This window comes from Carcharodon carcharias, chromosome 7 (genome assembly GCF_017639515.1).
Source record: "Carcharodon carcharias isolate sCarCar2 chromosome 7, sCarCar2.pri, whole genome shotgun sequence".
NCBI classification, from domain to species: domain Eukaryota; kingdom Metazoa; phylum Chordata; class Chondrichthyes; order Lamniformes; family Lamnidae; genus Carcharodon; species Carcharodon carcharias.
In genome coordinates this window covers 111,468,493-111,484,322 of record NC_054473.1, presented here as the reverse complement: position 1 = coordinate 111,484,322, position 15,830 = coordinate 111,468,493, and the positions used below count along the sequence as shown (strand labels likewise).

The following is a 15,830-nucleotide window of genomic DNA, read 5'->3' as shown; positions in this document are numbered from 1 at the left end:
TTGCTTCCTCCTCCTTTCATTTCTCTTCTTCTTCTTCCTTCCCCCTTTCCCGCCCAATTATTTAGTTACCTCCTTGGATATTTCCCTCTGGATATGTTAACCTCAGTATCCTCGCTTCCTGCTTGTTTACTCAGCTCCAGCTCTCGCTGACTGGTTCCGTATTGCTTATTGTGCCTGCTGCCTTGAGGTTTTATCTTACGGCTGATTGATAATAGATCTGGTTTGAAATGGATAAGTTCAGATCCCTGCTGTGTGCTCAAATTTGCTTGTTATCACTGTTTTATCTGTAGATGTTGGCAAGCCAAATATTCTCTAACAGTGAATGAAATGAACCCTAGATAACCAAAGAGCTGTTGTTTCCATAGGAGATAGATAAAGAGAGAGAGTGTGTGGTTGTCACAAGTCCTAGGAAAGTGGTTATGGCCACTATTGGCTTCCTATACACTAACTGAAAATGAACTAGTTTTATAGAGGTGTTAGTAGATCTGCCATCTGCTGTAAAATACTTGCCCTTAGACCTCCTTGGGGTAAATGGTCACCATTTTGGGAAGGCGATGACGTAGTGGTATTGTCACTGGACTCGTAACCTAAAGATCCAGGGTAATGCTCTAGGGACACGGGTTTGAATCCCACCATGGCAGATGGTGGAATTTGAATTGAATAAAAATCTGGAATCAAAAAGTCTAATGATGAACATTGTCAACTGTTGTAAAAACCCATCTGGTTCACTAATGTCCTTTAGGGAAGGAAATCTGCCTTCCTTACCTCGTCTGACCTACATGTGACTCCAGACCCAAAGCAATGTGGTTGACTCTTAAATGCCCTTTGAACAAAGGCAATTAGGGAATTGCAATAAATGCTGGCCTAGCCAAGGATGCCCACATCCAATAAACGAATTATTAAAAAAAAATTTAGCATCAGATGGTAGGAGATTGCCCTCCGATTTTACATTTCCATTTTCCATTTGGCAGGAAAAGTGGCAATTCACCCCTACCCCTCTCTCCCCCAACTCTCCATGATTTAGTTTAGTTTTGCACATTGAACTCATATGGAAGGGCTAAGGTCGATTAGGGTTCCTGCCCCTAAAATGACACCGATCGACCTCTCCTGGAACGGGGTCAGTATCAGCACAGGTAGGATTGAGCCTATGGCTCCAGTGTTGCGAACAGCCTTCTGACACTTTTGTCCAGGTTCACCCACGAGAATTGGCCAAACTCCTCCACATCAATGCACTAGTGCAAGTTCAGTCACCGCCTCCAGGAGGAAGTTGAAGGTCGGAGCAGCCAGCGGATAAAAGATTGAGTTCAGTTGTTTACATTCGGTTTCAAAGTTTGAATTGGTGTAAATTGTGGGTGGGAAACTTAATTAGCTTATTGAATTGAACCAAGCTAAACCTCACCTTGTGTTAACCCAGTTCTCCTGAGAGAAATTGAGTATGTAGCCAAGATGAGGTGTTATTGTTACATCCTTGGAATCTTCTATTATAGCAGTAGATGTAGGAGGGTGAATGGTTAAAAGCTTTACACTTTGACTGCTTACAGCAGTAATTGAGGTCATTGACCCTGAGAGCACATTCGTGACAGGCTCAACATAATCACAAATATTTTATCTGACCTATGCCAACATGAAGAAAACTATGGCCAGAATGGGAGGAAAAGGAGGAGTCCATTCTGCCCTTCGAACCTGTTCCTGCCATTCATGAGATCTTGACTGGTCTGTATCTTTATTCTATCTCCACACCTTGGTTCCCTAAGCCCTTAATACCTTTGCCTAACAAAAATGTAGTAAATGATCCCACCATAAAATATGTGAAATAAAATGTTTTAAGTGCGGGAAGAAGCATGGACAGTGTGACAAGTGATCTGACAGAAACGTTGCAACAGATTCCAAATGTGATGCCTTTTTCAAAAGGAAGCCTCAATGAACTCTTCAACTTAACATTGAGTTCAACAACTTCAGACCACGAACACTCTCCACTATCCTCACCCCTTTCTTTATCCCTTTTTTCAATATTCAATTTTATTTTTCACTGGCCTACTGATGGCAATTTTATCAAGTGGCTAGGATTTTACCAGCATCGGGTTGGCCTCCTGATGTGAGGTGAGACCGCCAACTATATCAAGGCAGTCTCCCAACAGCGGGAGGGAGCCTTCAGTGGTCCACAGTGGGGTTCGCTGGCAAAAGCGGCCGCCCACCAAGTTCCTGATGCTACCACTGGAGAGTTCGCCTCCCTGAGCGCCAGGAATTTTCCCCTTCCATGCGAGGGCTTCTCAATATGGCAGCGCCCTCTCCTCCCCGTCCTAATGGTGCTCCAGATAAGCTGCCAGGCCCTCTGATTGGTCCAGCGGCTGGGAGAGGTGAACACCATCCAGAATAGGACAGCTTCCTCATTTGACTGATGCCATTAAAGGTGCCCCTATGGTCAGGGGGTCCCACAGCGTCCTGGTCCAATCCCAGCTGGAAACTGGACAGGGCACAAAAACTAGCGTTGCACCCAATCCCATCAGTTTCTGGACGGGAAGGTTAAAATTGCCTCCTCTTCGATTTCAATACTTACAAACAGTGTCAACAAAGCTCTCCTGTGTGGAGTGAACCTCTGCATCAGGTGTTGCTCAGAGTCTCAGCCTCTGGAACTGAAATGCTGAGTTGGATACCTTGAAAGCCCTTTAGTAATTTTCAGAGTATACACATTCTGATGGAGGGGAAAAATGGGCCCATTTTTAAAGCTGGGAATGTTGAATATTCATCAGCCATCTGCACCAGATGGAAGCCTTCCAAAAGTACTTAAGGAAATGAGAGTGGCAGTAAGCTCGGGGTGGGGAGCGTTTGCAGAAATATTTTTGCAGTTCATTGGGCACCAGAGATGATACCAGAGGACTGGAAAAGTGAATGTGATTCTCATCTTCAAAGGTCAGGAATATGGTCCTGGGAATTGCAGGTCTGTTAGCTCCATATTTTAGAGTGGTAAAAATATTATCGTCTGTTCCAAAGAAAGCAATTCAAGCTAATTTAACAAGAGCTAAAGCAATAATTACCAAACCAACTCCCTAAACGACAGGTCATGCGTAACATATGTATTGAAACCCTGTGAGTCGCGAACTCCAAACTCCAGGCGTGTTCCACCAGGTGCTGTCACATGACCTCCTGCCTCCAATCATCCCAACCCCCTCCACCTCCCGCCACTCCTGCCATTGGTCACTTGAAATGTCAATCATCACAGTTCACCGCTTCCCACACCAATTGGAAAGCTGATACACCCTTCATTACCCAATTGGCTGTTACTTGTCAGCCAGTCAAACAGCTTTTTTTCCCATGGTGACATTGTTGTCACCAGTGAACAAAAGAATGATTGAAGAAATTTTGCTTTAAAAAGTATTGGGGGTTTTTTTCATGATTTTTTTTCTTCCCTGGTTGCTGGGCAAGTGTCCTGTAGACACCAGGTCAGTCCCGGAGGGTTAGAAACCCTGTGCAGAGAATTGGTGCATGATGTCAAATGTGACTGATAATGTAGCAAGAATTTACACAATCCCTTATAGATCTGTGCCAAAAGTGAAAGCTCTTAGGATGTAGACGTAAGCTGAAAATTAGATGACTTAATTGGTTAGATTTAGGGAAGATTTAGTGGCAGTATTGTGTGATTGGCAAGAAAGATCTTTGCCCAGGACAGTCACGTCACAAACCGAGCTCTGTAGTCACTCTGTATACAGTCCTCCCAGGATGCCAAATCTGCAATGTAGCTCATTGAAAGCCACTCCGTAAGATAAATGATCCCAGCTACATTGTTGATATTGCTAGCATCGCTGGCTGCACCTGCAATTGACTCTGCTACCAGGAGACACATGAGAGGGGCCATTTGATTTGATTTATCACACGAGCAAATCTGCTTGCCACCTTCAGCATGAGGAGCCATGGGTTCAGATTGCCACAGGTTGCCAACACACTACCCATTTCCTTTCATAAGAGTTTAACAGCTGCAATGTTGGTGGCATCTTGGAGCCTGTGTTGAAATCCACAGTAGGAGCACAGAAATGACATCAATCACTGGCGGTGACACTGAATACTAGGAAAACTATGTTCCAAAATTGATTGAAGTGCCAAGATATCCATATCCAATGACATCCACAACAAGGTTTGCCATTCTATTATCCAAATTTTCCTGATCCATTACCATTGGTCACTATAATATGTGATTTCCCATGCTTTTACTTGTTGGTCAGCTATTTTTATCTCAAATTTTTTATTTGGGAAATGTAATGCTTGGGGAGGGAGGTCTTGTGGCACAGTGAGTAGTTTCCCTATCTCTGACCCAGAAACTCTGGGTTCAAGACCCACTTCAGGACTTGATGGCCACGAAAGGTGTGTTCATAACACGGCCGAACTGGTTGATTATCAGACTCGGAGAGTTTCCTGGTCAGTGATACTGTAGAAGGTGATGGCAAACCACTGCAGTACATTGCCAAGCATAATCATGGACCAATCCAAAAGAAGTCCACGGTCGCCAACTCCCTATTAGAGGCATGGTACCTGAAGGAGGAGGAGGAATGCTTGTGTGGTTATGAAGTATTATAATTACCCATTTAGTAAAAGCAAAGAGATTTAAGATAGTTGGCAAAAGAACCTGGGGCACAATCAGGAGAATTATTTTGCACAGCGTGTTGTTGTGATCTAGAATGTTTCTGTGAAAAGGTGATGGAAGCAGATTGAAAAGTACCTTTCAAAAGGAATTGGATGTACACTTGTAAAGGAAACACTACATGGCTCTGAAGTAAGAGCAGGAGAAGATGACTAACTGGACAGCTCCATCAAAAACCTCGCCCAGGAATGATGGGCCAAATGGCCTCCTCTTGTTCTGTACTGTTCCCTCATTCTGTATGAACGAGTGAGGGTGGTGTCATAACATGACAGCTTTAGGGCTGCAAACTCAAGCACACTTAAATGTAAGCTATTCAGCTGGATCTAAAATGTGCATTCTTATTAGGGATGCCAACTGTGATTAAATGTATTCCTGGAGATTTCATCACATGAATTCCCCCACACTTCAGCTCTTAGTCGGCCAACACATCCATCCTTGTGATGCTCTGCCTTCCTGCACCAATTGGAAAGCAAAAAGACTCTTTACCCAATTCGATGATTGACTTTCAGCCAGACATCCATTTTTTTCCCATTTCTGATATTCTTATATCTGGTAAAGAGAAATGTTCAAAGAAAACGACAAAAAAAAATCCTATTAATGTGCCAATGATTTTTCTCCAGAGTTGCACACAGCAGTGTCCTGAAGATTGATCTTCAATTCCTGGAGACTCCAGGTTAATCCTGGAGGGTTGGCAACCCTAATTCTTAGTTTAGATTCTGGAAGTTGGCCTCTGTGAGCATGTTCAGTGTCCTTGCTGTTAAATCTGTTTTGTTGGACACAGTTAATTACCAGGTCAGAAATGTCTCTGTTGTTCTCACCTCTGAGCAAAAGAGCCTGGGTTCACATACGGCTCCAGAGATTTGAGCTCGGAATCTGTCAGAGGTTCTGTCTTTTGGGTGAGAACTTAAACCGAGGAATAAGCACAGAAAATTCTGGAAGTACATTGCAGGTCTGGCAGCATCAGGGTTAACATTTCAGGTCCTGACCTTTCATCAGAATCGGTCACGACCTGAAGCATTAACTCTGCTTCTGCACTCACACATGCTACCAGACCTGTTGCATATTTGCATCAGTTTCTGATTTTTGTGTTTACTTTGGATTTCCAGCATCCACAGTATTTTTCTTTGAATTAGTGTTAAAATGAGACTCTATCTGCCCCATTGGAGGAATGTATAAGATCCCAGGTTGCTATGGAATAAGAGCAGGGAAGTTCTCCCCTGAGTAAGTTGTGCTCTGGCCAATATTTTTCCCACAACCAATATCACTAAAACAGATTATCTAGTCATTAGCTCACTGCTGTTGGTGGGAGCTTGCTGTATACTAATTGACTGCTGCATTTCATTCAACATGTCAAGGACTCTTCAAAAATACTTAATGACCTGCAAAGCGCTTTGGGACAATCTGACATTGTGAAAGATGTTATAAAAATACAAGGGCAGAATTTTCTGCCTGTCGGATGGGCGGGCCCGACCCAAGCTCTGGCGGGCAGGAAGCCGATCCCCGCTGGAAAAGTGGCCCACACCGCCATTTTATGTGGGCGGGTCAATTAAGGGCCCCCCAGCGTGACGTCCAGCGGGAAGCGCCATGCGCTTCCTGTGTGGGCGGTGGGATTCCCCAAAAGCGAGAGTGTGCTCTTTCGTGCATGCGCAGGAAAGAGTGCATATCTCCCTGAGCCAAAGCGCTGCCTCAAGGAGATCGCTTCCACTTTGAAAAAGATTAAAAATAGAGAAAAAAAATCCCCTAACATGTCCTCCTCATGTGACAATGTCACATGAGATGGGACATGTTCATAGTTTACACCATAACTTTATTACAATTATTAAAGCCCTGCATGAAACCTCATCCTTCTGGTGGATGAGGTTTCCTGTTTTTTCTATTTGCCGCCGGGTCTCCTGGCCTGTCCACAAACCTTAAGATTGGACGGGCAGGGCCTTTAATTGTATAATTGTTCCTGTCAATGGCCTCAATTGGCCATTGACAGGTCGGCGGGCCCACAGCTGATATTGCTGTGCCCCCGCCTTCCTGAAAATTTAAATAGGGTGGGATGGCATCAGAGGTTCTGCCTGACGTCATCCCGTGTCATTTTACGCGTCGGCAAGTAGGCCCCGACCCCTGCTCGCCAATGGCAAAATTCTGCTCCAAGTCTTTCTTTCTACATGGGCTGTGAGTTAGCCACTAGTCTACAGAAATTGGATTTAACAGCATATACACTGGGATTCTGGCTCACAGAATCACCGACTACAAATTAATAGACAATCAGTGTAAAAGTGACTTAATGGGCAGAATCTTCTTCCCTCTCTAATGATGAGTTGATGGCAGGGCATTTAATCGAATAGGAGGGCCACCGAGTGGGATGGCCCATGGCTGGCCTTCCTGCCCTGCTGCCAATTGAGTTTCTTAACTGCACAATTAACCACCATTTAAGGGCCTCATCCTGCCCCAGCTAGTATTAACCAAGCTGTGAGTGGGCTAATTGTCATGGGGAAGCGCAACAAGTCAACTTGCTGGCTGCTTCTTGTGTGTCCCTCCTGCAAAGGCACTGAGTGCCTGATCAATAATTCAGCAGACTGAAATCGAGCACCCAGGCATGGTTTTAACCCTGGGCAGGAGGGGGAGACTGGTCCCCGTGGAGTGCCCAGGTTGATTTTGTGAAGCCTGAAGGAGCATTCCAGCCCCACAAAATAAGTTAAAACCTACCTACTGAACTCTCTGATACCAAGTGGAGCCAGTACGACACACAGTCCACCCAGTCCTGTCTAAATATGATGATCGAGGCTCTTTGTGCATCTTATGATCACAATTTGTTGTTGTCACCAATTTACATATTAAAAGGGGCCATCATCTAATCAAAGCAAGCACTCCAGCTGCCCAGTGGGAGGCTAGCGAAGGCAGGGAAAGCCACACCGTCAATGGGAACCTGGTATTAATTCATATCTCACCACCTCCTCCCCCAGAGAAGGATGGAGGCCTCACATTCCTGGATTATGGGAGAGGCTTTAACATTAAGTCAATATCTATGAATGTGATGTGATGTGTTTTTTGGTCAAAGTTCACTGTTTGTTATTCGCAAGCTGCTACCAGAGCAGTAACATGTTTGCATGTTATATAGTTTAGAATAATCTCTCTAGACAAGGTCTGAAGGACAGCTGTAATTGTACTGCTGGATGAGACTGGAACTGAAAAGGTTAAATTGTGAGGACCATTTGCAAAACTTGGCTTGTTACCCCCTTGAGGTTAGAAGAGTAAGGGGTGATCTAATTGAGGTGATTAAACTGTGATAGGCTGGATACAGAGAAATTAATTCTATTGTTGGGGGAGTCGAGAAACAGGCCTTGGAAATAAAGCCAGGCCAAATAATAGCAAAATCAAGTTTCCACGCAAAAGGTAGTGCGAATCTGGAAGTATCTCACCCCAAAACTGGTAGGTGTTGGGGATTAATGGCAGCTTTCAAACTGGGAGCAATAGATTTTTGTTAGGTAAGGGATGTGAAGTGAATTGGAGCTGAGGCACAGGTCATGTTCTAATTGAATGGTGGAACAGGCTCAAGGGGCTGACTCCATTAAAAGTAATGGGCTTTTCTTACGGGGTTTGGAGTGACCTTCAATGCATTGTGACACAAGGTGAAGGTGATTTCTCAGGCAAGCAATTCCTCTTGAAAACCTTCAACAGTCGAGTTCCATACAACACAGTGTCTGGCATAAAATGGCTGCCGGTACCATCTATTTCCAATTTGGAAAATATACAGGAGAGTACAGGCTGGTCAGACATTGTTGATTTTTTACCGGTAAACTAAGATTAAGAATGTACAGGTAGAGGGCGTTCATTAGATGATTACTTGAACACAAAGAAGGAGGGACTTATTAGCACTAGTGCTGGGTTGTAGAGTTAGGATCCAAAGGTGTAATGTTTCACTTTGTGAATAAATCTAAAACTGAGTAAAGATTGACCTCTCATCTCCTCCTTAATCAACCGGCTATCAGAAGTTTTAACAATTGTATTGTATGGACGTGCAGTCAATTGGACCTCGGCACGCAACGATAGGGGAGATTCTGTCGGAGCTGGGATCCTAGAGAGCCCAGCTTCAATGCTCGGCACGATTCTTGTTACTGCCTTTTCCCCTCTGACTGCCCTGAGCTTCAGAACTTGTGTTGCCAGCCACCTAACCTGAATCGAGATAAATAACAACTGCTGTCACCCTGTCATTAGAATTATTTCAGATGCTGTCAGTATTCACTTAGCTCTAAATTGAATGGCTTCTTTTCTTTCCGCAGAAGTGGCTATGACTTTGACTACGACTATTACAGAGATGGATTCTATGACAGGTATGTTGCCCATGTCTAATTTGATCGTTATAGCCACTTGCCTTTGCTTCTTTTCCAGAATTACTCTAATTTTTTTATGTCACAGTGAGAATTACTCCCAGTGCCTCATAGCTCACGAAAGGTCTGACCTTTCTCAAGCCGATTGAAATGGCCCAGAATTTTACTTTCCTTTCTCCTTTTCCCCCTCCACCACTCAGCTCCCGCAATCCCCCGCTCCCCCATCTTCATCTCGTGGGAAAGCTCTTGGCAAAAAGTAGAATGGTAGAAAGTCATGATGGCAAATGCAGCCACATATCCAGTGCAACATTCTAGAAAGCCATGGTTTGTCTTTATTTCTAAAAAAAAACACAAGGCTGTTGCACTGTGCATGTCAGTATTGACAACAGCATTTGGAAACAGTGGCTGCCCCTCAGCTCACAGACACAGCCTTGTATTTGGCACTAATAATCACAGCAGTTAACATTGGACAACAACTTCCACTTACAGAGTGCCTTTGAGAAAGGAAAATGTAAGAGGAACCTTATCAGACTAACATTGACATTGCGCTGTCATATTAAGGTGATCAGGATTGAGAGGGTTAATCTGTGGGACTATGGAAACAGTACTGCCCGCATGATGATGTAAGAGACACAATACCAAGAGTCAAGAGGGAGAACGCTTATGGCTTAGATTGAGTAACACTCAGTCACGTATATAGTTATGTTTTATATAGTTATGTTAATCCAGTAAACCAGGAATTGTTCAGGCACACCAATGTCTTGGCAATCATTCCTTAGCCAGTCACAACCAACATACAACATGGTGGCAGTGGTGGGATTCAAGCCTACGACCGTAAAAAGACTACCAACATACAACATGCCGCGAAGGAGATAATTAGGAGAGGAAGACTCAAAGAGGTAGGTTTGAAAGAGGATCTCAAAGAAGTATGGAGAGGTTTAAGGAAGGAATATTCCAGAGTTTAGGGACTGGATGCCTAAAGTTACAGTTGTTAATGGCAGAGTGAAGAAAATGGGGGATGTGCAGGAGGCCAGAATTGGAGTGCAGAGATCTCGGAGAGTTGTTGGGCTCGAGGAAATTACAAAGTTAGTAGGGGGGGGGCAATGCCATGGAGTGATTTGAAATCAATAATAGGAATTTTAAATTCAAGGCATTGCCAGACCAGGAGCCAATGTAAGTCAGTGAGCATGGCGTTAGTGAGTGATTAGACAGTGTCTTTTTAGTTTAAAAAAGGGACATTAAAGATTGTCACAAATTACACATGTCCTGTGTAGTCGTCCTTCATGCACACAAATATGTTTTTGGAGTAAAGGTCATTCTGCCTCTTGGATCAGTTTTACAAGTTTGAGAAGAAGTTGAATTCTGGAATGAGGCTCTTTCAGAGGTTACAAAAGACAAGCTTGGTGCAAAGTGATGCAAAACAAAATACAACTTTAATGTACAAAAACATCCCAACACACTTCATAGGCATGTAAGTAAAATCTAAAATGCATCAGAGGTGGTGAGATTTAGGAGCACGGTTGAATAAGGTGCATTTCCATAGGGTCCTGAAAGTGAGGTAGAAGCAAGGAAACTGCAGAGACTGGGACTTAAATGGTTCAAGGAATGGCTGCCCTTGGTGGGGTGGAGGGAGAGGGCTGTACAGGAGGCTGCAGTCAGAGAAATAAAGCTCAGGAGGAAATGTAGGGATGGAAGTTTTTATAGGGAGGACAAGGCCATGGAAGGCTTTAAAGACGATGAGGACATTTTTTTTAAATTGGAGATGTTGCGGTGGTGGTGGCAAGAGCCATTGTAAGTTCATGAGTATTTGAAGTGGTGATCAAGCGGGCGTTAGTATGGGAGAGAATAAAGCCAACATATTTTTGCTGAGTTGGAGCTTATATGGGAAAGTATTGGACCAATAAAATTGGAAGGTCACCCTTCCCGTAGGTCACTGTGGCCCTGTGTCACTAATTCCTGTCCCTGTCTGCTGACCACCGAGTCTATTTGGGTGGAGCCTGCTGTCATTTATGTAAATGAGGCCCTTTCCAGGCTTTCTCGGCCTAGCAGGCTCCCTGTACCCCTCCCACCTACCCGGTGATGCTGGGGCCTATGAAGCAGATAGAAATACACATTATGTTGCCAAGGAAACACAGGGGAAGAAAGATGCAGTGAAACACAACATTTAACACTGGTTTTACACTGGAAATGTGACAGAAACACTTGCATGAAAATCATTGGTGTTTTCCCCTTGATCTTCCATTCATAAGTTTTCAGTTTTGGGTGCATTATAAAAGCAAGCTGCAAATTCTGAAGCTTCAAATCAGTTGCCCGCTCTTCGTATGAGATCAAAGCAAGAAGTAATTTCTTCCACACTGCAACCCCCATTAGTATCGAATCCACCATCTGTCCAGAGGAGGATACTGGATACTAGTCAGACAAGATTAAAAGTATTCAAATTGATAGCCAGTCTCTACTGTAAGAATGATTGGTTCAGTACTGATGTGCCATTACATTTCAGTGCAAATTTAGTAAACACAGGATTTCTTTATATATTTGATATGTTATCCTGTCCCCCAAGAAATTGCAGATCCAAGGTCCAACCTGTGATTCCTACTGGAAACCACTCAGACTCAATCCCAACTTCACAACTGGGAAGGCTCCTGGTCAGGCCCCATTTACATACCATGCAGCAACAAGCAATGGTTAGATTCCTTCATTTGAACGGTCCGCCATTAGTCCTTCATATAAAGTAGCAACAAGTACAATCCCGCAACTGCTTTTGTTATGTTTTTATAATGACCTAAAGGCACCAATCACTCTTAAGGGATTGTGTAAACACATGTGGATTCATTTATTTAAACTAGGTACATGAGAACATATAAAATGGATTGAAAGCTTAAAGACATCAGCAGAGCTGTGTGCCATGTGCTCTGCTCATAGGCCAGAGTGAAACTGAGACTGCATCACATTACACACTTCCCTTCTAGTGATTGCATGCTGCTATCCCTTAAAGGCCTATTACAACAGTTTTCCCCTCCACAAGAACAGGTGGGGCAGCTGAATTCACATAATGAACTGATGAATGTCATCATAATATTGGTGTCAATTAGGGAAAGTCATACCTAATCTGGTACACTTTAATGTTGAAGGACAAGCTTGTTGTGTTCTACTCTTTATTCATCCTTTACCCTACAGTTATGAAGTCCATATTGAGAAAGTGTTTTCCGGATTGCATAACTACTCCTTTCATAGCTAAAACTTTCAATGGTTTTACTAAGTGTTTTTGGATTGCGCAGAGCATACAGCACAGAAATGGGCCATTTGGACCAAGCACTCCGTGTATTTATACTCCGTTCAAACCCTCTCCTCTCCTTCTTCATCTAACCTAACTGTACTCCTTTATCCTTATCTGCTTATCTAGCTTCCCCTTAAATGCATCTATACTATTCATCATGCTCCATGTGTTAACAACTTCCACATTCTCATCACTTCCTAGGTAGAAAAGTTTCTTCTAAGTTCCCTATTTGATTTCCTTGACAATCATATATTGATAGTCTCTGGTTTTGCCCTTCCTCATAAGTGGAAACATTCTCTTTCTGTCTACTCTACCAAAATCTTTCATAATTTTAAGGACCTCAATCAGGATACCCTCTCCAACATTCTCTTTTCAAGAGAAAAGAGACTCAACCTGTTCACATTTTCATAATCGGTGTAACCTCACACTTCTGGCATCATCCTTATAAATCTCTTTTTACTCCCTCTCCAGAGCCTCTATATCCTTTCTATAATATACTGACCTGAACTGTACACGATACTCCAAGAATGGTCTAACCAAGGTTCGATACAGGTTTAGCATAACTACACTACTTTTCAATTCTATCCCTCTAGAAATTAACCCTGGTGATTTGTTTGCTTTTTTTAACCTATGTCACTACTTTTAGATTTTTATGTATTCCTACTCCTTATACTGCTCCTCTCCCCCTCTTGATTGTTATTTTCCAAATCGTATGAGCATTTTTCTTTCCAAAATGTAATACCTCACACTTATCTATGTTGAAATTCATTTGTCAATTCGTTTGCCCATTCTGCAAGTTTGCTCTTGAGCAGCAGTGAAGACCAATGTATGTTGTGGATCATTCAGATTATTCATTTCATGTACATATATTTATTTATTCTTTCATGGGATGTGGGCATTGCTGGCAAGGCCAGCATTTGTTGCTGATTCCTGTTTGCCCTTGAACTGAGAGGCTTGCTTGGCCATTTCAAAGGGCAGTTAAGAGTCAACCACATTGCTGTGGGTCTGGAGTTACATGTAGGCCAGACCAGGCAGATTTCCTTCCCTAAAGGACATGAGTGATACAGATTGGCTTTGACAACAATCAATAATAGTTTCATGGTCACCATTACTGAGTCTAGCTTTATAATTCCAGATTTCGTTATTGAATTTAAATTCTACAAGTTGTTGTGATGGGATTTGAACCCATGTTGTCTGGGCGTCTGTCTGTCCTGTCCTGCCCAATTCCATGTAATAACAGGGTTCATTCAATACACTTTTAGATCACATTCTATCATTGCGTGTTCAACAGTTTTTTTAAATCACTGTGACTTTGTTAGCGAGTCACCAGTTCCAATTGTTCAACTTTACATTGCCAGAAACTCATCCTGATCATTTATTCATCTAACAAACCACATTAGACATGAAATAAATTTCAAGTCTTTGGTGTCAATATAACTGTGTGTTGCATTCACAATTACATAGGGGTACCTTATTCAATTACCTTCCACTGCAGTCAATTATACTTGGGAAGCCCATAATTGTTTAGAACACTGAGGCCTAATAGTGCAGATAATTAGCCAGAATTCTCGGAAGTTGAAGAAGATGCGTTTTCTTTTTGTTTCAATGTATTTTTCTCTTTGTTTCTTACACCTACGCCAAGGCTTCTACTACTTATGCTGTATAACTGGCAGGCTGGAGGTGTTCAGGTGCTCCTTGAGTTCTTCTTTCCTATAATGCAACTATCGAAACCAGTAGCTCACTGGAGGAGTTGACAGCAAACCTGTGTATCATTCCGAGTGCCTTGATGTTCCGATAAGGAGAGAGTCAGGGGACTGGACCTGCATTCTCTAGAGTTTAGAAGAATGAGAGGTGATCTCATTGAAACATACAAAATTCTTACAGAGCTCAACAGGGTAGATGCAGGAAGGATGTCTCCCCTGGCTGTGGTGGTTTAGAACCAAGGGGACACAGTCTCAGAATAAGGGGCAGGCCATTTAGGACTGAGATGAGGACGAATTTCTTCACTCAGAGTGATGAACCTTTGGAATTCTCTACCACAGAGAGCTGTGGAAGCTCAGTCATTGAGTATGTTCAAAACAGAGATCAATAGATTTCTAGATAATGAAGACGTCAAGGGGATAGCGCTGAAAAATGTCATTGAGGTAGAAGATCAGCCATGATCCAATTGAATGTTTTGATAACACTCCTGTGAAATGTCTTGGGGCATTTTACTACATTAATTGCACAACATAAATCCAAATTGATTATGTTGACATGGAGACAGGGAAAGATGGTTTGTGACGTGATTTTTGACTGAATGTTTCACCTGAAAAAAGGATTTCCCTGACAGAAATTGAAAAAATTGGTCAAGGGCAGCTGCAGATTTGCACCTGACCAGACTACTGCTCGAGGGGCTGAATGGCCTACTCTCTGTTCCTGTTCCCTATGTTCCAGCACTCTGTCAAGCAATTGCCCTCCACAAGGAGCTTTTGGGTGAACCGTTGTCAATGTTTCCTCTGAAAAAGCACCCAGAGCATTTAGCTGGTTACAATAGTTATCATATTACATGGATCCAAGGCACAGAAGCAGGCCACTGTTACACTCAACTCCTGATCACTTGACCCAGAAATGACTGATGTTGTCGCTTCACACAAGGTCAAAAAGAATTCAGTTCCTCCCATACGCCCCCCCGCCCCTCCTCCTCAGAAGATGGCTACTTCTCTTGACAATTAATCCTGAACTATAAACAGCAGTTTCTGAATGTGATTACAGTAGCTGTCAACATCACTGCTTGCCAGTAATCTGGTCAGGTGCAAATCTGCAGTTGCCCTTGACCAGTCTCCTTAATTTCTATCAGGGAAATCCTCTTTATACAGGTGAAACATTCAGTCAAAAACCACGTCACATACCATCCTTCCCTGTCACTGTGCTAACAATAGCTTGGATTTATATAGTGCCTTTAATGTACTAAAACGCCCCAAGACGTCTCACAGAAGTGTTATAAAAGCCAAGGTACACATGAAGATATTAGAGCAGATGAACAAAAGCTAGGTCAAAGGGGTAGCTTTTATGGAGGGCCAATGTAGGTTAGCAAGTGAAAGGGCCTTGGTCCGAATTGGGCAACAGAGTTTTTGAAGACATCAAGTTTTATGGAAGGTAGAACATGGAAGACCAACCAGAAGTGTCTTGGAATAGTCAAGGGTATAGGTTTCAGCAGCAGATGAGCTGAGACATGGGTAGAATTGAGAGATGTTTTAGTGACACTATGGATATATGGTCAGGAACTCATCTTGGAGTCAAATATGACACCAAGGTTGCGATCAGTCTGGTTCAGCCTTGGACATATGCAAGGGACAGCGATAGAGTCAGTGGCTCTGAAACAAAATCTGTGGCAGGGATGGGAAGCAATGGCTTCTTACTTTCCAATCTTTAGTTCTTTGTCCTTTGCTGAATAGGTTACATTGCAAGTTTCCAGTTGTTGAAAATGCTGATATCATACATCCCCATTTGTGCTAAATAAACTGAGGAAAAATGACCTAGAGATGTCATTAGGCAAATGAATCCAGCTAAGGAAACTAAGTGCATGTCTGAGAGTTTGGTGTGTGGGGGAGCTTGGTGA

The 15,830-nt window shown here is 43.0% G+C and overlaps 1 protein-coding gene across 1 annotated transcript in view; it reads left to right on the top strand.

Moving 5' to 3' along the window:
* The window catches only part of LOC121280217 (RNA-binding Raly-like protein), an 883,916-nt gene that overhangs the window by 757,738 nt on the left and 110,348 nt on the right, over positions 1-15,830 (top strand). The window contains exon 3 of the mRNA XM_041191974.1: positions 8,908-8,955. Within this exon, the coding sequence (XP_041047908.1) occupies positions 8,908-8,955 (48 nt within the window). The remainder of the gene's footprint in view (positions 1-8,907; positions 8,956-15,830) is intronic.